Source organism: Equus caballus, chromosome X (genome assembly GCF_041296265.1).
Source record: "Equus caballus isolate H_3958 breed thoroughbred chromosome X, TB-T2T, whole genome shotgun sequence".
Lineage (NCBI taxonomy): Eukaryota > Metazoa > Chordata > Mammalia > Perissodactyla > Equidae > Equus > Equus caballus.
This window is the reverse complement of record NC_091715.1, coordinates 96,417,232-96,443,566: the sequence shown is the minus strand read 5'-3', so window position 1 is coordinate 96,443,566 and position 26,335 is coordinate 96,417,232. Positions and strand designations below refer to the sequence as shown.

At 36.8% G+C, this 26,335-nt stretch overlaps 1 protein-coding gene across 7 annotated transcripts in view; it reads right to left on the bottom strand.

Moving 5' to 3' along the window:
* Nucleotides 1-26,335, bottom strand: part of DIAPH2 (diaphanous related formin 2) — an 814,964-nt gene that overhangs the window by 410,630 nt on the left and 377,999 nt on the right. For all 7 annotated transcript variants that reach the window (XM_023634106.2, XM_023634104.2, XM_001914669.6 and 4 more), the window contains one exon: nucleotides 12,072-12,173. In XM_023634106.2, the coding sequence (XP_023489874.1) occupies nucleotides 12,072-12,173 (102 nt within the window). The remainder of the gene's footprint in view (nucleotides 1-12,071; nucleotides 12,174-26,335) is intronic.

Here is a 26,335-nt window from a genome sequence, read left to right as displayed (position 1 = left end):
AAATATATTATTTTTATTTGCTTGAGACATTCCCAAAGAAGATGTTTATAAAAGTTTAAAAATCAGTGAGCTGTTCAGTTTTAAACAAATAAATTAGATCATTCTTATAGCATGAAGAATATTACAGAAACTAGACAAGTGCTATATGTTAATCATATAATCATTATTCATTAACAGCATTCAAACTGCCAAAAATGTGCCCCTGAGGTGAACTAGGAAAATTTACAAATAGGAAATTGAGTTGAGTGAATAGTTGGGCCACAGATAAAAGATGTACACGATGACAGAAAATATAAGTGGAACCACATTTCCTAGGAAATTACCTATTACTATGCTGTTTGAAATCAGAGGACTAGCTCTGATTGAGCATTTAATAATTTTAAACCTATGATTTCTATTCATAAAGTATATTAAATATTTATATATGCTCTAAAGAATTTCACCTGCTTGACAGAATGTTGATGTTAAATAATTAGGTTATGGTAGTATCACATGAACTTACTTTTAAGCACATTATTCAAGAATTCTATATTGGTTTTCTTACAAACAGTTCAACTCAGGTTTTAATTACCTGTTTCATAGTATTGGTGCACATTCTCTATTCCCTTTGGTATAGCTCCTATAATAATAATTTCTTTTAGTCTTTAATTTCCTATAACTCCAAGTCATTTAACGAGTTTTCATTCACCAAATGAATTCTGGGAGCGAGGTGGGGGGAGGGTAGACTCGCTTGAACATACGCAAGCGCATACACAATGAAAAGAAATTAACAATCCTAGCTATATTTATTTTTTGCACATATAGCTTAGTTTCTTGAATACAAATGCCAGGTACAGACTAGGCACTGAGATATTTGTAGACAACATGAAAAGAATTTAACAACATAAACAAAAGTCTTTAAACCACAAATCACCCTCTCAAAGCAGCAAATGTGCTGTTGAATAGACCATATCGGATCTAATATGAAAGCAAGGCATAGTCCATCATTTTTCTTCTTTGAAATGAACTTGCCTATTAACCATGGGTGTCTGCCTCTCCAAAGACTAACCTTTGCCTTCTGTTAATCCCCCTACACGCTTTCATGCTTTTTATAGGCAGATATATAAAAGTACGCTGGGAATATCCACCTGTTATTATATTTATGTAGGTCTTATCACTTACCACTAGCTTTTTTATATGATCAGCGTAATATGATACAAATCATCCTACTATTTCTCGGTACTCACATGGTAAGTATAAGACACTACCTACTCCAAAAGTTTCTAATATAGCCTAAAACTCATAACATAGACACTCGAAAACTATAGCTAGTGAAAAAAACAGCACATGATTCTAGATGGGTAAACAGAAATTAACTTCTGGAGATGGTCACTGAAAGAAAACTTTATACTCTTATGCTACAATATTTAATGAAGGCTTCACAGTAGAGGGGATACAAATGAATAAATAAACAAGTAGATTTATAAATAAACAAATACAGAGAGAGAAACTGGGACCAGAAAGAAGGCATAGAGACAAAGAATGGTGTGAGGAAAGGTTTCTAGGTTAGGAATATATGAGGCATATACCTAGGGGCAGAATTCGGACAAGAGTCCTGAAGAGTCCCTGTAAAGGCCACGACATAGGAAGCTGACCATGTCAAAGTCTGCATCTCCATCAATGCGCAAATCTCCTTGTGTACGTATGGGAATCTCTCTAAGTTTCTATATGGTTTTCTGCTTTCCTTTACGCCTCTACCACTATGTCCAAACCTTTCCCCACTTTCGTTTTCCTTTTCTTTCACGGGTAACTGGCCATGATTAGCACAGAAGCATGTTCTCTGTCAGTTTATATGTTTAGGGAGTAGTTCTTGAGTCTTCCTGATACTTAAAAAAGCCACAGAGCTACTCTGACCAGGGGCTAGTCGCCATGGCCCTGCCCTGCTGTGGCCATGCTTTAAAGGGCATGTGGGAACCCAGCTCACCAGGGTGGCCTTGGCCTCTGATCAACAAGGGATTTAAAACTTGGGCTTACATGGGTTTTTAGTCTTGCTTCAGTTCTAATACCACTTGTCTTCATTCATATTTTTATCCTTTTGGGGCTTTGTACTTCAGTCCTAGGCCTAGAAACGTAGAGAGGATGGATTTGATCTCTTTTTGGTTTTTAGTACCAGCTCCAACTGAAATAAAGTGACCAAAAGTGTTCTTTAATCATCATCATCATCACTTATTGAGTACTTTGTGCCAGGAATTTTTTACATATGTATTTTACATATATATATATGTAAATATATATATATACTGATTTTATTCTCAAAACAATCCTGGGGAAAGGTTATTATCATTAGTCTCATTCTAAAGATCAGGAAAGTGATAAACAGAAATACTAGGTAACTTGCACAAAGTCAAACTATATGTAGAAGAGCTAGAGATTTGAACTCAGGCATTCGGACCACAGAACCCAGATTCCCAACCACTTCACCACACTGCCTCTTGAGTCTCATTGGGAGCAGTATGTATGACTGGTTGAAGGAGAGATTAGTGGCAGCGAAACCATTAGTAAGTCAGCAAAATGACCTAAGAAACAGGTAATGAGCTAGAATGTTGACAGTAGGAATAGAAATGATGCGGTGGACACAAAAGACAGAATTAAGGAAGAATCCATGGGACTTAGCAACTGATCAGCTTAAATGTTACCTACTTCAAGCTAGAATTACTAAAATAGACTATTTAAATGTACTTCCTGATCCCTTCAGCCTTCCTCTCCAAATTTTTGCATAAGTAGTAAAATGATACCTCCAGGATAGGGAAATAATATTACTTTCTTGACATTTTGAGTTTTAGGTATTATGATATCTGGTAGCATTTGGAAATGCAGTCCTCAAGTTTAGGAAGAGATAAGTATTGGAGTTGGCAGATTTTGGAGTTATTTGAATAGATGCTGGGGGAGGCAAGGAAGGTTGTTGATGACAAGAGAGTAAAGAGAGAAGAGTCAAAGAATGCACCCTGTGCAGCCCCTAGCACAGGGTCTGGCAGATATTAGACATTCAAATATTCGCTGATTGATTTTAAAAGCAGTCCTTAGCTGACTGACCATTTTCCAGCTCTTCTCCCAAGTAGGACAGACAGATTGTCTATTGAACAAAATTAACAGCGTATGGTAATGTTTTACTGTCGCAAAAATAATATCTTCAACTGAGATGTCAAACCAGAAATGCTAGGGAATTAACTTTGTTGAACTGCTATTACTGGATCTAATCTGTCATCAGTCAGCCTGATTTCTGGAAGAGGTTGTACATTTTAAGGGAGTCAGAGTTGCCCTTTGATCGGGCAAAATTTCTTCATTTATTTACCCTCTAGAACCAGGTCTGGCACATGGCAGGTGATAAATACGATAGGTGATTCAAAAATAAATATTTGTAAAATGAACGAATGAATGGAGGTATTCATTCATACAAGTAGGAATTCCAATATCATCAAAGTGCTAGATTGGGAAGAGGATGTATAGTGTGAAGCGGTACCATAGTAGGCTGCAGTGGGGAAGGAGGAGGGTACCCTATATAAAGGCGTTTGCTACTATGCAGGTCGTTCCAACAATACCGCCCAGGCCCAATCTTAGCCCAAATTCAGAGCCCCATATAATTATTTGGAAGGGTAGGCTCGAGAAGAATTTTTCCCTAAGCCCTGGAGAGGGAAAGAAACAATCTGCATTCTCCAGACCCCTAATGCAAATTGTAGTAGAAGAAATAGGAACTTTTGAATTACACAGACCTGGAGTTGAACACGTTCTTCATTTTCTAGGTGTATGACCTAGTGCAAGTTACCTAATGTTTCTGAGACTTCATTTTCTCACCAGTAAAATAGATTCCTTGAGTCATCCATGCAAGTTGCAGTAAGACTTAAATGACATCCTATGTGTAACACTCCTGTCATAGTAGCGGACACAATGTAAGCACTCTAAACCAACAGTTATTGCTGTTATTACTCCCTGCACTCATCCTCAGAGATTCCCAAGAAGGAACACTGATCCCTGATTGTTCTCCCAAACCTGAAGGAAAGCTTCTCTCATCCACAAGTAAGGAATGTGTGTTTCCAGGGCTCAGTGAGGAACGGGACCCATTATCTATTGAATACACTGTAAATATTGTGCACTGCTCTCTTTAGCCAGTTTTAATGCATAATATACATTTACTATTAGAAATGTTATCACTGACCACGTGGTATTATAAAAGCAAGAGACTATGGAGGACATGAAGCTCTCTCAGGCGCATCTCGTAACAGGAGCCACAGAGCAGTATGCATTGATCACACTAACAGAATTTGCTGCAATCCTAAGTGTGAATTTTTATGATCAGACCGGACTACATTGACAGATAACAGTTGAATCTCCATTAGAGAATTTGGTATGTAAGGGAATGTTTTGGATAACTAAGCCTAGAAATAACAGGAAGCACAAAGCAACATCCCCAGCCACAGATACAATTATTAAAAGGCTCATGTCTCATAAAGGCACTTGAGTGCGCCTAAGTGATATGAGTAAATAAAACAAAAACTCAGCTGAAATGTATGTTTGTTTTGAGTTGTGGTCCCTCGCAGCATTTTAGTTGACTGGCATCCTTTGTTTTATAATTCATTCCTTGAAGTGCTGGAGGATGCTGACCAGGGTGTTGTATTATGTAGGGGATTTATTTGTGTTATGAGGTACTTGTCTATCAAATCACATCAAGCAGCTATCATTTCTTTAGCTGATCTGCAGTATATTAAAAAAAAGTGCATTGACAGCTTTAGTGAGAGCAGCTACAAGTGGGTTATTTCCCCAAAGAGTTAGACACAGTTTTGTTTATATAATTTGAATTTTATACACTTCACTACCTATGCAGCTGGTGAATATTGATCTACTGCCAAACTACCATAAGAATCCAGAGAGAAAGGAAAAAAGCACAAGTGTAAAAATCATGTGTGAAGGAAGAGGAGGAGATGGCCACGTGCCACTCCCGCCATCACGTGTCGCCTGCCTTTAAGGTTATTTCTATTATCTTTCCTTTTGCGCTCCTAAGAAACACATCTTCAACTACCATCATATCTGAGCATAACTGATCCTCTAGTCTCTTCAAAATATAATGTTAAGAATTCATTAGCATTAACAGATATATTTGTAGCAAGTATACATTTGTTACAAGGTGTTTTCTCCAAACAGTTAAATACTGTTAGGACCCAATTGTACACTGAATACACAGAATAATTTTGCATCAGTGACTATAATAAAGGTTATGATAATGAAGTCACATTAAAGAAGGGTGGATTTAAGTTAGACAGCAGGCAGAACTGCCTATAAAAATTGTGAGATCCAGTCTCAATGATTGAGCAAAACTCTGCCTAGAAATATGGAAACAAGGGACATCTGTGATTCTCTATTACATCATTTTCTTATCCTCTTTCAGAGAATAACGTCCTCAAGGGTAGGGTCTCGCCGGCTCATTGCTGTACTTTCTGCAGTACACCTAGTACCTGGCCTGGACACAATAATCAACAGAATTGGACCTGCTATATGGAGTCAATGGCAAACGTTTCCACATTAGACATCAAGAGAGACAAAAGCCATAGCTAATCTGTGAAATGAAGCTTTGGAAAAATAGAGCGTTGAAAACTGACTTTATACCAGAAAAATAGTGATGTGCTGATAGAGAATATTTTCCCCAAAGAGAGGGATAGGTGGAAATTATGCATCAACAAATATCTACTCAGTAGTCCGGAACAGAACACAGTAAGGATGTCTGACCCCAAAGACAACGTAAACTCAGTAGAATCATACTAAGAATTTGAGCAAGAAATTCAAAACATCTTTCTGCAAACAGCTGTCCAAGGCCGAGAACGGCCATCAACACATCCACTGTGGCGCTGTGCTGGTCTATCAGGGATTTCGGACATGAAGAAGGAAAAAGGGGCCCATTTTTGATTTTTTAAATTTAATGAAAAGCAATCAATAGGAGAATTGATTGACATACATAGACTTAATCTGAATATTCGCTTTTCAGGTGGTTTTATTTTATCTTATTTTATAGAAAAGGCTGATGGAAATGAGCAATCTTGTCACAAAATGGATTATCATGAGACGTCAACGAAATGAACAAGAAGTTGAATACATGGATTTGAGAATGGTGAGTTTTCTTTCACCTAATCTCGAAATTACTCAACCAGCTTTTTCTCAGCTAAAATGAAAGCACATCTACAAGTAAGAGCTAGCATTCATATTTACAGAAAGAATGAAAATAGAAACAATCAAGGCGCTATATATCAAAACACTAAACACCTGAATGAAAGCAGATAAAATAAAGAAAAATGCCATTTTCCCAATGAATATGCAAACTTGAATAATGATTTAATATTAATGGAACAGAAGAGCTACAATTTTCCATCCAAACTAATTGCCTTTGATGATATGTGGGAGAAAAAAAAAAAGCTTTTAAGAATTTCCTTTTCCCCTGGTTAAGTTATCTTGAATACAGCTCATAAGCTCTTATGTGGCTTTTAAAAAATTAAAATGCACACAAACTTTACAGTTGTCCTTCCAACTATAGGCATAAATCCACTCCTCCCGCCTTCCTATATTTGTGTAGAAAAAGAAACAAAAATTAAATGTGCTGTCAGCAATATCACATAATCTGTGCTTTTCATTATAAATGTTTTTATGCACAAGGCTATCTCAACATCTTTTTGTTAGATTATAGCCTTAGAATGTTTTTAATTGAAAAATATGGGTAATTTTGAAGTCAGAAAAACAAAGTACTGATTACTAAGAGAACTAATTACTGCCCTCTTTTTCTCAGAAGATGTGTTAGTTTAATAGATAGACACAGTATGGGTCTCCATCCTCGGGGCAAGACAAGTGGGAATTTCCATAGCTCTGAGGGTTGAGAGCAGCTGAGCTGCAAACACACTCCGAAGAGTCTAAAAGCTCCTGCTGGGGGTTCTAACTGGCAGAGCTTTCAAAGATCTGTGCTTTTTTTCCAGTAAAGGTACAGCACATAATTACAACAATGTACCAAATTCAATTCTGTGGGAGGCAGGTTGGAAGACAAGCCAGTGGGAAGCTATGCAGCCAATCTATCCCCCTAAAGAAAAGGATTATTGATCATAGAAGGTGTGGGAACTAGCATATCCCTCTTACTAGGAGGTCTGCCTTTAGACAGAAAGAAATGTCCCTGGGTTTTGTCATTTGTTTCTTTTTTCTCTCTCTCTCTCTCTTTTTCTTTTTTGTTTCTTTTTAACTTACCACATGTGACTACAAGCAAACCCAATGATGCAGCTGCTAAAAAAACCAAAAGATTAAGAAAAAGCTTAGCAGCCTGGTCACTGTCTCAGATAAATTTATTTCTTTCAAATAGTCGAAGCCAGATTTTTCCCCAGTTTTGCCAATTTTATTGCTTTGTTTTCGTTTTCTTTTTTTTTTTTTTTTTTTGGTAAGTAAGATTAGCCCTGAGCTAACATCTGCTGCCAATCCTCCTCTTTTTGCTGAGGAAGACTGGCCCCGAGCTAACATCTGTGCCTGTGTTCCTCCATTTTATATGTGGGACGCCTGCCACAGCATGGCTTGATAAGTGGTGTGTAGGTCCGTGGCCGGGATCCGAACCCATGAACCCTGGGCTGCTGAAGCGGAGCATGTGAAATTAACCACTATACCACCAGGCTGGCCCCCCAATTTCATTGTTTTTTGTTTTGATGATGATGATGATTTTAATGAATCTTGCAGGAGTAATCTTACTTCTAGCATAAGTCTATCCCTAACTGATGAGATTTTGTTTTTATCATCCAGGAAGTTATATAATAATGCAAACTCTACAGGACACTGGCAAGCGTTATCGGAATAAAATCGGGAAAGTATTTATTGTTAGAGAAGGAAAGAAAAGGTTTCAATAAGAGGGCTAAATTCTTCCATGTTATCAAGTGCTATATGGATACAGAATCCGACAAGACTGAAAAGACTCCACTGATTTTGCAATCACGTTAATACATTCAGCTACATTTGTTAAGTATATATCACGTGAATAAAATCAACATGATGCATGCCCTCATAGAAGTTGCAATCTAGTGGGGGTTACAGACATTCAATAAATAATTTTGCAAATAAACATTTAATTACAAACCATGATAAATTTCCAGAAAGGAAAAGGAAAAAGGTGTTCTGAGAGATTAAGAGGAAGACCTAATTTTGACTGATAGGTAAGTGAAGGCACCACCGGGAGAATGAAATTGAAGCTGAGACTCGAAGAATAAGCAGGAGAGAGGCAGGCAGGCAGCAAGTAAGAGGGGCATGTGTAATGCACCAGAGGCAGGAAAGAGCATGGCAAATTCAAAAAACAGAAAAACAAAATACAACGTGGCTGAGGCATAATGAACAAGAGGCCAAGCAGCAAGAGACAAAAGTAGGAGAGGTGGTGAGTTGTGGGAAGGAGTTTATACTGTAGCCTTAGTGCCACACCATGAACCAGTGCTTTAAGCAGATGAATAACATGATGCAACACAAACGCACTCTAGAAATGTCACATGGAGTGCGGTGCTGAGACACATTTGGAGAAGGGCAAAAGTGTAAGTGCGGAAAACAAGCTAAAAGCATATCATAATGGTTAAAGGGAATGCCAGTGCTGGCTTGGGCTAAGGTAGTGAAGGCACAGATGAAGAGAAGTGAACAGATCTGATGAATATTTTAGATGCAATTAGACGGTAATTAACAACCTCTCCCAGATCAGTTTCAATGCATTGTTGAAGGCGGAATGCTGATTGCTGTTTGTTGAATGGTGAATGAGAGGTAAAGAAGTAGAGAACAAAAGGAGCCTAAGCAGAAAAACTGATGCGAGGAAACGGAGAGAGCGCAGTAGCTATCAGGGACCACAGGGCCAATGAAGGATTTTTATTCATCCAACTATCCAGCTATCCATTCATTCGTTCTTAGGCAGTGAGTGACTTAAGAGATTTTTTTTTTCCTGAAGAAAGGCAGAGTAGAGACTGACAAATTGAAGATGCAATAGAATAACAGAACTAAAGTAAGCAAGAGATAATAATGCCCCTAACAGAGATAAGTTAATTAGCATGTAGTAGAGCATCTCACACACAGGCGCACATGCACACACACAACCCCCAGGCCAGTACAGTGACAAAGCACTATGAAGTCAGATGCCTGAGTTTGAATTCTGCATCTACTCCTTACTATGTAACCTTGGACAAGGTCCCTAGCCTTCCTCGGCTTTATTTTCCGCACCCATAATATGGAGCCTAATAATAGTGTCAACCTCACAGGGTTGGGAGGAATACATGAGATGCTCAGCATCTCATGAAAACGCTTAGCATAGTATCAGACACAGCAATTCCTCAATACATTTTTGTTCCTATCAATAATCATAGCAGCAACAATAATATTAGTCATAAAAACAAGGTATCCCCTTTTTCTGAGGTTTGACAGAGAATAGATTAATAAAAGATAAGGCTAGAGATAACTTTGTAGGTAGAAGATATATTGGACGTTCAGAAGCCTAAATGTTTTCCTTTTACTCCGGCAAGGAAGAGATTAGGTTGTTTGTAGGAAATGAAATGAATGGGGAGGGGAGGGACAGAAAACTTGAAGAGGGCAGGTAAGATATGGTACAGCCACCACGGAAAAATGAAAGACCGCTGAATAGAAACAAGTAAAATAACTGCTGAAATGGCAATGAGAGTCCCGCTGAGGTAAAAGCTAAAATGTCATAAAGACACCAATTCACTCAGTTCACCAAAGAGACCGGGGAGATATAAAGTCAGAGAGTTAGAGGCAGAAGGAGAATGCTAAGGAGCTCGGGTTTTATTCTGTAAATTCTGCAATACACCAAAGGGTTCTGATATAGAAATTATATGATGAATATAGATTTTAAGAAGACTTCACCAATAGTATTGACGAAGAAAGAGAGCGAAAGCAAAACAACCAGTTGGGAGCCTCTCTCATTAGTCCGGATGATTCGACACATTTCCAAAGCTGTCCTAAATGTAAGTTGTCGATATATTTTGAGGGTTAAAAAGTATTTGGGTGCATTCACATAGAAGTGAATTTAATTTCAGCATAGACCTGGAGAAATATGTTTTAGCAGCATTTCGACTTTTATGGATCTAAAATATGCTATTTTTAATCTCAGGCTCACACTTGGGTTTAATAATTGTCCTCTAATTCAATTCAATAAACATTTATCTACTGTCTATTGTATACAAGATATTGTTCTAAGCACTGTAAAATATACATGTTTAAAAGACCAAGGCATATCATTGTTTCAAAAGTCTTTTCCTAGATATCAGGTTATCTAAACTTTATTCGGCAAAGCTTGATTGGTACCATCTTAGGTAATTTACATAGCGTAACCTACTGTGTAATGTCCTTGACTTTTTTCCCTACAGACACATAGTTAAGGATGGGGAGAGTAAATAAGAGGCCCAGGTAGCTTCATGTACACGGCCCCAGAATTATTTATGGTTATGTGCATAAACAAGCAATCTCTTCCATTTTCTACTTTGCTTTGAGTTCAGAAGGTATATTGCTTTTTATGTCCCCAAACTTCATTTCCTCAGTGTGGTACCAAGGATATTCCTCTTGAAGGACTTGCTTGGCAAACTAATACATCTTCCAAGATAAACTGCATTCGGAAAAAAAATGGCTTCAGAGAAATTGTGTAGTGTACCTACTGTAAAACTCATAACCATCATGACACAGCTGAATTCTCAGATGGTATATAGCCTTGCTTCAATTATAATATGAATTCGAGCAGCTTAGGTTTCAACTGTGGACTTCGGGCTAGAAAATTTCATTATTTAACATGGTGCTAAAGTGCTATTTAATAAATACTATCTAGCCAGTTCAGTTGATTAATTTACCTAATTCAAAAATGAAAGAAATATCTTCTTCAGGTACCTATACATTCTCTATCTTATCCCAAATATACATTCCTGATTTTCTTTGCAAGGACTTGACAGAATCCTCCTACATCAGTATATGCAATGCTGTATCTGAGAATTAATAAACTGCAAATACGGGCAAGTAGTTATTGCACATGTTCAAAAGAAACATTCTCTGTCTCATCGCACTTTAACTTTAAAGAAGATTTTTAAATTGCAAATCAGATCAATTCAAATATATTACTATTAAAAAGGTTATAAAATATTTTGGATGAAGCAGACACAGTGTTTGACTATTCAGTCCGATGGTAATTTTAAAAGTGTTAGTATTCAGATGTAAATGGCTAGGGAGCCAGGGTAAAGCTGGCAGCCGCGATACAACTGTTCATTCATACAGTGAACAAACTTGTATTGAACACTTAGTCCAAAATAGCTTTTTCCCCAAGAAATTAAATAAATCATTATGCCTTCTTTCCTACTATTTTTTGGCCAATTATTTGAAGAGCAGGTTTGGGGAATGCTTAAAACATGTAACTATATTGTTTAATGCATAATTTATACCTAGGCCTCTTTTGTACCCCTTAAATGAAGAGGGGACAAGGAAACATAATTTATTCCAATAATGGTTTAACCGCACTAAAGCATGATGTGTATTTATGAGATTTTCTTTCCAGCTGAAACTGTGTATTTAAAGCTTTCAATCAATTAATGAAACTCTATAGGATATCTAAAAATTCTTGTGCTTTTTCTGACACAAATATACCACAAAGAAGAGTCTCCAGAATATTACTATTTATCTAGTTAATACCCTTATTTTTAGCCTAAATTTTGAGGGGCCAAATTCCAACATCAAGATATACATGGAACAAAAAACAGCCAATACAACAATATATACTATTTTTCATATATTGACAGAATTAAATATCAGCACTGCTATGGAGGAGATCCCAGGAGGCAAATTGAGGTAATTTCTAGAATGTGAATCTTAATTTCTTTATTTTCAATACAATGACAAATAATAACAGATATACAAGAATTTCTTTCTGACAGCCAATGTTACACTAAATTATGTAGTTATACAGTAAAAAAAGAAAAACTCAACAATTGAAGTCTTTCTTTTCACTGTTTCTGACAAGTGTTACATCCCAGCTGAATTTGTGGGCCCTTATGCCAGATACATACCACAACTCCAAACTGTTCTGGCTCACAGAGGTCATCGTATTCATTCTTCAGCTGTGCTAACTCACTGAGTACTTTCTGCTCAGGAAGATGTTTTACAAGGTTCTAAAAAACAAAAAAGTATAAAAGTTTAGTATTTTATTATTAGGATTATTATACATGCATGCAACTCTAAAAATGACAAACTAGGATAGTAGATAAATTTCTGATTGTGATTCTGTTATAGTACCAGGGGATCCTCCCCTCCTCTCCAAAAAATTAACCAAAGCATGACCTACAATTCCATGTGAAGAAATATATAAATGTCCTTGGTTTCCATGCACTACAGTACATAAATGTTAAACCAAAAGATCATATAGCAATAAATGACATTCCAAAATCACCTAAGCTGCTGGGCCTTAAACATATAGCATAACTTTTTAAGCTTTATTTCCTATCATGATAGTTAGTCAATTCATACAGAAAACAGAAAAATATTATGTAGAATTAACTCATGTGCAATAATAATAATTTAAAAATCGATTCTACTCTCTATAGTTGGCAAAATTTCGAATCATCTTCAATCTTATAAACCACACAAGCCTGTAAAAAAAATCTCTCATTATTTACAGTCTGCATTTAAATACACAATGCATTCCTACTTTAATGGAGAATCAAGAAAAAGTGATGAAGTCTGATGCATGTTCAAGATTGATGCCTAAGAGACTCAAAATTGATTAATTCTTCTCAACTAGTTTATCTTGGACTTTGGTACAGTTCTAATTATCATTACTTTAGCCTGCAAACAACATTTTGGGGACTTGTATAGGATTTCAAAAGACATACGAAAAAGAACAAAGCAGGAAAAAAAGATTTAAGATAGTTGACACAAAATGGCAGAGGAGAAAGTTCCAGAGATTGGTCCCTCCACCAAAGCAACTACTGAGCTGGAAAGAGTAATTTAAATAGACTATTTCAGAACTCTGGAAGCTGATTGGATACTTACAACAAGGGAAGTGTTTGATGAAGGGAGACACTGCTGTTCTCTGATAAGAGAATGACATGCACAGAACAGATACCATACCCTATTCCTCAGAACCACTTTGAGGATAGTGCCTGAGTTCCTGGAGGGGCTGGCTGATACCTGGGTGGGCAATAAGGAGCTTGTTCTCCAAACTTTGGGGATATGCATTTTGGTTGGTGTGGCAGTCCCCTGAAGGACCAGTGTAGTGCTTGCCTTGGTTTCAACTCTCTTGAGTTGCAGCAGCTTTCCCTGATAAGATTTAAATAGACAGAAACACCTTCCCTGCTTTTTAGAACCAGACATTTAAGAAAATCACTGGCTGACAGCAGAGATAATGAAACCCAAACTTCAATGACTGCACACAAGGAATATACACTTTACAAAAATTGTTTGAAAAACTCACAATTGGCTACAGCCCTCAGCAAACAAAATTAAGCAGTCTGTGAGGAGTGGCAGAACCAAATTTCCAGAGTTATAATATACTCAAATGTCCAAATCTCAACAAAAAAATTACAAGGCATGCAAAGAAACAGAATACCATGGGCTACACACAGGAAAAAAAAAGAACAAGACAGAAACAATCTTTGAAGAAGCTCAGACTTTGGAGTTACTAGGTAAAAACATTAAATCAACTATCTTAATTATGCTCAATGAGTTAAAGGAAAGTACAGACAAATATCTAAAGGAAATTAGGAAAATGATATATGAACAGAATGAGAATATCAATAAAGATACAGAAATTATAAAAAGGAACCAAACAGAAATTCTAGAAGTGAAAGTACAGTAACCAACTTGAGAAATTCACTAGAGGGGTTCAACAACAGATTTGAGCAGCTAGAAGAAAGGATCAGTGAACTCAAAGATAAGAAAATTAAAATGACCCAGTTGGAGGAGCAGAAAAAAAAAAATAAAAATAAACAGAGCCTGAGGGACCTATGGCACACCATCAAGCATACAAACATGTATCACAAGATTCCCAGGAGAGAGAAAAAGGGGCAAAAAAATATATATTTGAAGAAATAATGACTGAAAACTTCCCAAATCTGATGAAAGACTTAAATATACACATCCAAGAAGCTCATCAACTCCAAACAGGGCCTGAAAGAGCTCTACACTGAGACACTTTTTGATCAAATTGTCAAAATGTAGAAAATGAGAGAATTTTTGAAGCAGCAAGAGGGAACTGAATTTTCACATTCAAGGGATTCTCAATAAGACATCTGATTTCTCCCATGGGAGCCAAAACGTAGTGGGATAACATATTTACAAAACTGTTATACAAAAATACAAAACTGTTAACCAAGAATTCTATATCCAACATCACTCTCCTCCTTCAACAATGAAGGAGAAACTAAAACATTCCCAAATTAAGAACAACAACAAACTGAGATAATTTATGGCTAGAAAGCCTGTCCTGAAAGAAATACTAAAGGAGGTCCTATAGGCAGAAATGAAAGGACACTAAACAGTAACTCAAAGACATAAGAAGAAATAATAAACAATTATAAAGGTAATTACATAGGTAAATATAAAAGCCAATGTTATCGTACTTTTGGTTTGTAATCCCTTTTTACTTCAATATGATTTAAAAGGCAAATGCATAAACAATAATTATAAATCTATGCTAATGAGTATACAATGTATAAAGATGTAATCTGTGACAATAACAATATAAAAGGGAGGGACAGAGATGTATAGGAACAGCGCATATTATTGAAATTAAGTTTGTATTATGAAAACTAGGTTGTTATAAGTTTAAGATATTAATTGTTATACCTAAGGCAACTACTAAGAAAATCACTAAAAATTATACAGAAATAAAGATGGGAATCAAAATAGTAGGCTACCAAAAAAGCCCTAAATATAGATAGTAATAGAGAAATTAAAAAACATGTAAGACATACAGCATACAGCTAAATGGCAGCAATAAGCCCTTCCTTATGAATAATTGTTTCAAATGTAAGTGAATTATACTCTCCAATTAAAAGGAAGAGTTTAGCATAATGGATTAACAAACAAACAAACATATCCATCTATATGCAGTCTACACGAGACTCACTGTAGAGAAAAAGACACAAAGAGGTTGAAAGCAACAGGATAGAAAAAGATAGTCCATGGAAATAGCAACCCAAACTAAAGCTGAGGTGGCTATAGTATTGTCAGACAAAATAGATTTTAAATCAAAAAGGTAACAAGGGACAAAGAAGGATATTATATTAATAAAAATTTCAATCCATCAAAAAGATATAATTATAAACACATGCACAACTAAGAACAAAGCTCAAAAATATATAAAGTAAAACTTGATAAAATTGAAAGGAGAAACAGACAGTTCTATAATGATAGCTGGAGCATTCAATACACAAGTTTCAATAATGGACAGAACCAGTAGACAGAAGAACAACAAGGAAATAGAGAATGTGTACAACACTGCAAACCACTTAGAACTAACAGATAGATACAAAATCTTCCACCTAACATCAGCAGAACGTACATTCTTCTTAAGTGCACATGGAACATTCTCCAAAATAGATCATGTCAGGCTACAAGAGGAGTCCTAATAAATTTTAACAGGTTGAAATCATACAAAGTATCTTTTGTGATCACAATGGGATGAAACTAGAAAGAAATAACAGAAGGAAAAGTGGAAAATTCACAAATATCCAGAAATAAGCAACATACTCTTAAACAACCAATGCATCATAGAAGAAATCTCAAGGGAAACTGGAAAATACTTTGAGATGGATGAAAAGGAAAACATGACATGCCAAAACTTAGGGAATTCAGCAAAAGCAGCGCTAAGAGGAAACCATATAGCAATAAATGCCTACATTAAAACAGAAGGTCTCCAGTCAATAACCTAACTGTATACCTTAAAGAACTAGACGAAGAAGGGCAAACCAAACCTAAAGCAAGCAGCAGGAGAAAATAATAAAGATTAGGGTAGAGATATAAAAAAAATAAAGAAAGAAGTGAAAAACAATAGAGAGAAAAATCAATGAAACTGAAAGTTGATTCCCAAATTGACAAATCTTTAGCTAGACCGACTAAGAAAAAAGCAGAAGACTCTAATAACTAAAATCAGAAATAAAAGTTGGGACATAACTACTGATTTTATAGAAATAAAAAAGACTATAGGAGGATACTATGAATAATTGTATGCTAAAAATTGGATAACCTAGAAGAAACAGACAAATTCCTAGAAACACACCAACTACCAAAACTGAGTCAAAAACAATTTGAAAATCTGAGCAGATCTGTAACAAGTAAGAGGATTGAATTAGCAATCAAAAACCTCCAAAGAAAGAAAACCCCAGGATCTCATTCACTAGTGAATTTCACCAAATATTTAACACCAATCCTTTTCAAGCTTTTCCAAAAAACTAAGAGGTGGGAACTCTTCCTTTCTGTGCCATCATTACCCTGATACCAAAGCTAGTCTAAAGCACAACAAGAAAACTATAGGCCAATATCCCTTAATGGATACAGATAAAAATTCCTCGAAAAATACTAGCAAAGTTTCACAACACATTAAAAGGATTATACACCATGACCAAGTGGGATTTATTCCTAGAATCCAGGGCTGGTTCAACATATAAAAACCAATCAGTGTAATACACCATATTAATAGAATGAAGGGAAAAGAACCACATGATCACTTTAACTCGTGCATAAAAAGCACTTGACAAAACCAACACACATTTGTGAGAAAAATACTCACTAAACTAGGAATAGAAGGAAACTTTCTCAACGTCATAAAGGTCATATAAGAAAAACCCACAGTTAACATCATACTCAAAGGTGAAATATTGAAAGCTTATCTGCTAAGATCAGGAAGAAGGTAAGGATGCCTGCTTTCACCACCTCTATCCAGCATAGTCTTGGAAGTTCTAACCAGAGCTATTAGGCAAGAAAAAGAAATAAAAGGCATCCAAATGGGAAAGGAAGAAAAAACTGTCTCTGCTTGCAGATGACATGATTTTATATGTAGAAAACACTAAATAATCCACCAAAAGACCCCGTTAGAGCTAATAAATGAATTCAGCAAAGTTTCAGGATATATAATCAGCACACAAAAATCACATGTATTTCTATGCACTAGCATCGAACAATCTAAAAGGAAATTAAGAGAACAATTACATTTACAATAACATTTTTAGAAACACCTACAATGAGATACCATTTCATACCTCCTAGAACGGCTATCAGCAAAAGAAGGGAAAATAACAAGTGTTGGTGAGGATGTGGAAAAAAAGAAACCCTCAGGCATTGCTAGTAAAATGGTGCAGGCACTGTGGAAAACAGTTAGGTGGTTTCCAAGAAATTAAACGTAAAATCACCATATGACTCCACAATTCTTCTCCTAGGTAGGTACCAAAAAGAAATGAAAACAGAGTTTCAAACAGATTCTTGAACACAAATGTTCATAGCGTCATTATCCAATAGCCAAAAGGTAGAAATAACCTACTTGTCTATCAACAGATGCGTGGATAAAATGTGGTATATATATACAGAGGAATCATATTCAGCCAAAAAAGGAATGAAGTTTTGATACATGCTAAAACATGGATGAACCTTAAAATAGTTTGCTTAGTGAAATATGATAGACACAAAAGGACAAATATTGTATGAATCCACTAACATGTGGCATCTAGAATAGACACGCTTTTAGAGAGAGAACAGAAGTTACCAGGGGCTAGGGTCGCAGAGGAATGGGGAGTTATTGCTTACAAGGCATATGGTTTCCGTGTGAGAGGATGAAAAAGTTCTATAAATCGTGGTGATGGTTGAACAACACTGTAACTATACTTAACGTCGTCACTTAACTGTACACTTAAAAATGGGTAAAATGGTAAATTGTATGTTATAGATTTTTCCACATTAAAAACAATAGAGTTGGCAACAGATAGCATAAGTCCCATGAAAACAACCCTAACAGGTTCCTCTGTAAGTGTTCTTTTCTTTTCTCCATTTATCTTTTCTCTCCTCCCACTTAATTTGCATTTCCATTAAGCTCTAGGCCTGCAATGGCACCCATTGTGTAAGTGATGAGAGGAAAGATTTAAAATACCATGCCCTTTGACCTAAAAGAAATACCGATATTGATATAACAACATATATGTATAATCAAATGTGAATAAGAACAGCCATTATTTGCTCCATTAATAACATTTTCTTTTATAGAATGAAAAGGTAAATAAATATCAAGGTATTATTTCCATTTTTCCAAAATATTTTTGATGTATGTAAATTACTCAATTGTTTTTAAAATTTTTCTCAGTTAATGAGTTTTTTTAGTGAAGTATATTATTAAGAAAAACAAGGAATCAGTTTGGTAACTTGCATAATTTTCACTACAGGGAAACTAAATTAGAAAGATTAAGAACATTATTAAAATTACAAAAAATATCAATTCTGCATATTTCAAACTCTCCATCTCCATTTTAAGTTTTAACTGTGAAAATAGGTACTTTAGAATGAATGGAGCCTAAAGCAGAATTTCCGCTCAGAATGTGAAACTTGCTATTTTGTTTCTTTCCTAGGTATAGGTAACCTGTTAACTCATCTTCACAATGCAGGCTCCACAGCAGGTGACTTATCTGTTCTTTCTCTGTTCAGCTATATGAAATATTTAACAGATTCAGTGGGCTTAGATGTAGTCTGATTCGGGATACCGTCTTATGACTGCGTTACAAGCTTATATAACTGCCATTGGTTAGGAGGTTCTATCTGCCCATAAGGTTTAGAATAAAACTCTCTCCACTTGTGTGGTAGATGCAGACATATTATAGTGCTCATTGCTTAATGAGTACACTACCTCTAGAATCGCATGTTGCAAGTGGACATCATTGCCAACGCCTACAGATGCCTGATTTTTTTTACATATATACTAAATTTTGTAGACAAAAATGTAGTGTAAGATTGGACACTAACGTTTTCATGCCCACAAATCCCTGAATACAAGGAGGAGGAGGACAAGAAGACGGAGGAAAGATGGAGACAAGCAGTACTCATTTACCTCTACTCTTTCACCTACTCATCAGAGCACATCAAGAGAGAAAATGGAGAAACGCAGAGGTGCAAGGCATAGCTTGAGACTAATGTGGACAGTCCCAGGAATCGACCGGAAGTCTATGTGCAAGGTGGACCAAGGGGCCTCCTGGGAGAGAAATCTGCCTAACAGAAGGGAGGCATGTATCACGCAATCACGCTGGACCAAGTAAGAAAGTCTGCATTTTGGAAAAGACTGGGGTGATTCCGAGTGTAGCATATTTGTTTCTTGGATGTGTCTCTGGCCCTGCCTGCCCACCCCCAACATAGTCAAATATCTGAGTGCTGTGGAAAGGGGAACTGAGTCATGAGAAGTGTTTTGGTACCCCTCTAATCAAGTATAGTAAATAAGGAGAGAAGGAAAGAAACGCATGCTTCTGTATTTCGCCACAGAACATCCCACACCCTTGGCACCCAGAGGGCTTCAGTACACACTAGCTATGCCCCATGTGAAACTCCTCCCCTCTCCCCACACACAGGCGTCGCTAGGAGAGGGTTCAAAACAGGAAATGAGGGAAACCATCCCCAGCTGCTACATGGAAGCTGACAAAAATGAGTTCATGGAGTGTGTAACATATTCCCCCGAGACTCCTAGAAACATCTAAGGTAGGGGCTTTTGGAAAGCATTAGGGTCCTGCAACAGCGGGGAGGAGCCAGAGCAAGAGGAAAACAGGTGAACTGATGTGGATAGGACCAATGTTTTAAAATTCTCATTGCCTAAGGACTCCGTACTTCAAAAGTTTTAAATAGCTTTCCCCTTTAGGTGTTTTAGTGACACCACCACTTCTGTTCTCTAAACTGCAAAGAGGAGTTAAGTGAAAAGCTGTTCATAATAGCAGAGGCTAGAAATTATAAATTTTTAAATACAATTTAGATTCTGACAAACTGCGAGTTGATAGCACATTTCCTGTTTCAACCCTTCTGTTTCTCCCTCACCCTGCTCCCTCCTGCTTACTACCGAACATCTTCTTTCAAATATTTCAGGATTTGTGTTTAAAAGGTCAATTCTGGGTCAGCATGAAAGTTTTATCCTAGAAAATGTCAATGAGCTGAGGTTCATGAAGAAAACAACAAAGAGAAAAGCAGTAACTATGTCACCAAAGGAGCAGATTTTTCTTCCTTTTTCACGCATCACAATTCCCTTTCTGATGACTGTCACTGTTATCTGGAGCAATTTCTCCTCACAGACCATGGGCTTTTAACTACTTTTTACATTTCTCCAATTACTCTATAATACTTCCAAAACTTTATTTCCTTTAAATGTTAATTGCACACTTAAAGGTTAGTTAAGTGAAGGTATTGAACCATAATGCCCTTTCCTTCTTGCCAAAACATAACCTTTCTTTTTCGTCTTATAGCTCATTAAGTCATTTTAGTAGTAGCAGAGCAAGTGTTGGGTTCACTGTGATTAAGTCTATCATTCCCCACATAAATGGATCAGGGCCAATACTTCTTTTTTAAAATATATTATTTATTCCTTTAAAAATATATTATCACATTATATATATACACACACATATATACACATATATATGAGATACATACATATATAAAATAATACTATTTTAACATGTTGACAAATATTTTATTTTTTTAAAACTCCAGATAAGAAACGCCTCCCCCAAATCTTGGATAAATATCTGTGATCTTAGCACAACCTTTCCCCATTTTGCCCAATCAAAAAACTCAATCCCTTAACTATTATAATTTATTATATATTTTTCGAGACTTTCTTATGGTATAGGTCTTAAATTGTGTGTGTGTGTTTAACGTTCTTAAATCACATTAACGTGTTCTTGTTCTTTGCTTTGAGTTACACGGCACACACTTCGATGCTGGGCCTGGTTCTATACTTATTTTGTGTTTCATCCATCCATTCAGCTGATATCTACTGGCTGCCCACTATGTGACTGTTAGCACGTTAACCACTGGCGAGTCTGCCCTCACAAAGATTACAGGTCCGAAAGGGCCATCTCTGTTCCTGCCTACACAGTGGAACCAGAATCAACATCTGACTGACAGTAATTTGTGTTGCATTTGATCCAAAATACATTTCCTGTCAGGTGGTCATGCTATAATTCTCTCCCTTTGGTTTGAAATTCCTAACATTTCTGTAACTACTAAAATAGACTCTGGGGGCCGGCCCCGTGGCCTAGTGGTTAAGTCCACGCGCTCCGCTGCGGCGGCCCAGGTTTTTGCTGGTTTGGATCCTGGGCCCAGACATGGCACTGCTCGTCGGGCCACGGTGAAGCGGTGTCCCACGTGCCACAACTAGAAGGATGTGCAGCTAGGATGTACAACTGTGTACCGGGGGGATTTGGGGAGATAAAGCAGAAAAAAAAAAAAAGATTGGCAACCGTTGTTAGCTCAGGTGCCAATCTTTAAATAAAAAAAAAACTAAAAAATAAAAAAAATAAATAAAATAAAATAGACTCTGAGAGCCTGCTAAAGTGTCTTAAAATACTGATTAACTGGCCTAAAGCACTTAGGGAGAGCTTTTCTAGCCTTCTCCATGGAGTCACTCCTTTCAAAGAATATTAGTTGATAAAAGGACACATAGGCATTGAAAAGGTGATGAGAAAACACCTGACCTTGGTGTCTAACAGTTGTGTCTTACAAAGAGGCAGCCTTGTACAGGTTTCCCACCTATTTAATCTTCAACTTGGCCCAGGTAGAAAAACTTTTCCTAAAGAAATTATTCTAAATCCTGAGACTTAAGATTAACTCAGTCCCCTAGAAGGCTCATCAACTCTCCCAGGATCAACATCATCTCAGCACTAATGCCACCAAATGAACAGCTCCAGCCCACACCACTCTTCCCCATATTCATTTCCATGTTTCTCATTGACAGGCCCACCCTGTTGTCCCATCACTAACTCAACTGGAACACATCAAGAGGGGAATTCATCCTCCTTCTGACCCCTCATCCCTACTTCTACCAGCTTCTCCTAACGGCCCCATTCTGCCAATGGCACTGGCATCCTCTCCATTTTCCAAGCTTTCAAACTGGCAATGATCACTCAGTCAGAGGGTCTGATGATTCTTCCCGGCAATATCTCTTTTGGGTTCAACTCTTTTTTTGCATACACGGTCAAAATTCCAGGCCAGGGAAATGACATGGTATCTAAACATTTCTTAATTTAAGTTCAATTAAATTCTTCAAAGTGTCCTAGCTCTGTAGATTGAGACTGCAGATGTATCTACAACTCCCATAATTATAAAAGGAAAAATTGTGACTACTTTGTGCATAAAAAGTCAACTCCCATAATGTCATGATCCTATGGCAAAAGAAATACATTGCTTTCTAAAATCATTTATGATTTACAATTAATCTGAAAGATAATTACTAAAACTATTCCTCTGATGCTAATTATCCTCTCTTCTGTTTATATCCTACTTTGTATTCAAAAATGAAAATCGGAAGTCATATTGAACCTAAAAGGTGATCTAAGAATTAAAAAAATATAGAACATATACAATGTATGACTCACTATGAATAATGAATAGCACCTGAGGTGTGTATGCCCACGTTTAAATGTTAAATGTAATATATTCTTAAGTGTGATACAAGTGGTATCCATGTTATTAATATTCTTTTACAAATTATATATCTTTCATGTATTTTACATTAATATATTTCAAATAAAATATAAAATATCTTCTCATTATAAGAGGCTAAAGTGATATTCTCAGATATATAATAGAATAGATTCATATTAGCTAAAATAGATGGCAGGTATACAATATCCTGTTTATGTTACACTCTGCTTTCATTAGATATCCCTTTGTCATGGCTGTGACAAACTGTCAAAAATAAATGCAAATGTGCATTACTATAAAATATTTTATCTAGATGTTTCCAAACCTGAATCCTACCCCAACAGTCAAGATGCCTATCTAGGATAACTGTAGACTTTGAAGGGTGCAAACAGCTTACAAAGTCTTAAACTAAGAATAGCGCGATGTACTTTATGTGGAGTACCCCAAAGAACTATCTGGAAATTTCATCCAAGTATACAGAGTTGTACGCTAATGCTATACCCAGTCATTCACTCTAAGAAGTCAGTGTCTGTCCTCCATGATTTTTTGGGGGGGGTGTATGAAGCAACACAATTCTATGCATACTATGAAAACTAACACACTAACAGAATGTCCATCTAGTTAAATGAAACACTCTATATCAGACGCCACCACTCCCATGCAGATCCCAAGGGAGGAACCCTTCACTGTCTAGGAAAACAATCCACACACAAACGCGAGCTCGCTTCTACTTCTGAGATCGTTAGAGTACCAGTAAGTCACTCCAATTAGTCCAAAAGTTTGTAATAGAAACAGTTATACATGATTGGCTATCATTAAGTATTTACTTCTCTGTTTTCATATGAGTACTGGTTATAGATGCCGGCATCTACAACAGACATGAAACTATATAGTTATCCCTTAGAGTAAAGGAATAGTAGGTCAATATGGAGCACCCATAATACCCTGGACATTTTCACACATCAGGTGTCCATGCCAAGCTGACAACAGTTTTTTAACAAAGCAGAAACGACACGTGACATCTGTGGAACCATGTGAACATGGTGGCGAATGAGCAGTAGCTCATACATTTCTCCCACCTTCCCAATGAAAGGGTCATCGAGATACTTTAGAAAAGACTTCTGTTTCTAGCTGACTAGTCACACCAGTCAATTTGACTATCCAATTTGACTACCCAATTGATTGTAAATTGTCAATTTACAGAACACATAAAATTCTTTAAAAATACCTTTAGATCCAAAGCTAGGCTGACAAGAAATTAAGAAAAATTCCTATAGCCTTCCCTTCTTCCCCTCAAGAAAGAAAACTAAAAGAAGGCACTAATCCAGAGACATAACCAAACACGAAAGGCCAAGACTGCCGTAGGAACATCTACCACCTCCAGTGGGCTAGAGCTGTTAGCTTTAATGGGCCTCAGACGTACCAAGGCACACAAAGCCTAGAACTTTCACAAGATGAGAGCGCAAATTCAGTTCCTTATGTAAATCTAAAACCCCAAAAGATAATATCCCCAGTAAAGGGCTTACCTTGAAGAAAAGCCAAAGTCTGCCCACACAGAAAGACGGTCCTGAATCTTGTCTGCTTTGACCTTGACTTTGGGATGGGGGTAAGGGGATTCTCCCCCACAAACCTCTAACCACAAGACAGCCCCCATGCAGGTGTTTGGCCAGAATTTAAACTATCTAGTTGTCAAAAAAATATGCTGAGAATTCAGATTTAAAGTGATTACTCTTGGTAGTATTCCCAGGCACCTGGCAGTAAATTCATGCAAATTTCCAAGAAGGAAAGTACCTTCTAAACTTCTATTTCAAAGTATTTCCACAGATAAAGATTCATCAATCATTAGTTCACAATAGAAATACAGATAATACAGGAAGAAGTAAATAAACATTAGTAAGAGTCAGCAAAAATAAACAAGAGAATTAGACCTATAAAGATGCAAGACATACTATTCAAGAAACAATGGGGGCCGGCCCTGTGGCGCAGCAGTTAAGTTCACATGTTCCACTTCAGCGGCCCAGGGTTCACTGGTTGGGATCACAGATGCAGACATGGCACTGCTTGACAAGCCATGCTGTGGTAGACATCCCGCATATAAAGTAGAGGAAGATGGGCATGGATGTTAGCTCAGGGCAAGGCTTCCTCAGCAAAAAGAGGAGGATTGGCTACAGATGATAGCTCAGGGCTAATCTTCCTCAAAAAAAAAACAAAAACAAATCTCTACACATAACTATAATAATTGACATTAGAAACTCATATGATAGGTAAAAACAGAAGATTAGGCACAAGTCAGAAAGGAATTCATAAATTGGAATACAGGCCTGAAAAAATCCACTCGAGTATAGTACATAAAGACAAAATATGCAGGGCTGGCTCCATGGCCTAGTGGTTAAGTTCACGCGCTCCACTGTGGCGGCCCACGGTTCAGATCCTGGGCGTGGTCACGGCACCGCTCATGAGGCCACGTTGAGGCGGCTTCCCACATCCCACAACTGGAAGGACCTGCAACTAAGATATACAACTGTGTACAGGGAGATTTGGGGAGATAAAAAGCAGAAAAAAAAAAAAAAAGATTGGCAACAGTTGGTAGCCCAGGTGCCAATCTTTAAGAAAAAAAAAAAAAAAAAGGAAGATTGGCAACAAAAAAGATATGAAAGTGAGGTAAAAACAAACAAAAAAACTAGAATAGAGTGAGAATGTTAAAAATAAGCTCAACCAGAGTTACAGAAGGCAGGAATAGACAACATGGGAGAGAGATAATATTCTAAATGAAAATGGCTAATAGTTTTCCATAATTGAGGAAACAGAACAATCTTTAAATTCAGGAAGCCCAATATATCAGGATAAACAGAACGATGAATAAAAGAAATCCACAACAAGACATATAAAGAAACTACAGAATACTAAAGACAAAAAGAAGTTCAAAAAATAGAATAGACAGGTTACCTCCAGGGAATGTTAATTTAGACTACAGCTCACTTAACAACAACTGGAGTCAGAATATGGTGAAAGAATCTGTTCATACAGCTGAGAGAAAATAATTTACAAGCTAGAATTACATACTCATTGAAAATATCTTTTAAGAACAAGGATAAAACACTATCAAACAAATAAAAACAGTATTTACTATGAGCAGAATCTCACTAAAGGTACTTCAAAAAAACGTGTTTCATGGGGGCCGCCCTGATGGCATAGTGGTTAAGTTCGTGACTTCTGCTTTGGTGGCCCAGGGTTTGTGGGTTCACACCCTGGGCACGGACCTAGCACTGCTTGTCAAACCAAGCGATGGTGGGGTCCCACAAAAAGTAGAGGAAGATTGGCACATATGTTAGCTCAGCAACAATCTTCCTCAAGCAAAAAGAGGAATATTGGCAACAGATGTTAGCTCAGGGCCAACCTTCCTCACAAAAAAATAAAAGTAAATTTAAAAAAAAAAAAAAATGTGTTTCAGTAAGAAGTTAAATGATCCCAAAGGAAAGCTCTGTCATACAAGAAGGATGCATACATATAAGTTAAATATGTGGTGAGGAAATCCAAGCAAACATGCACAGAACAGTAAAAATAATGTTTAACTTTTTAAGTTAAAAAAATAACCAAAATGTGGAACAAGAACAGATAAATTAGGAACATGTGAACAAAGGTTTCTGGAAGTCATTAAAAAGAATGTAAATAA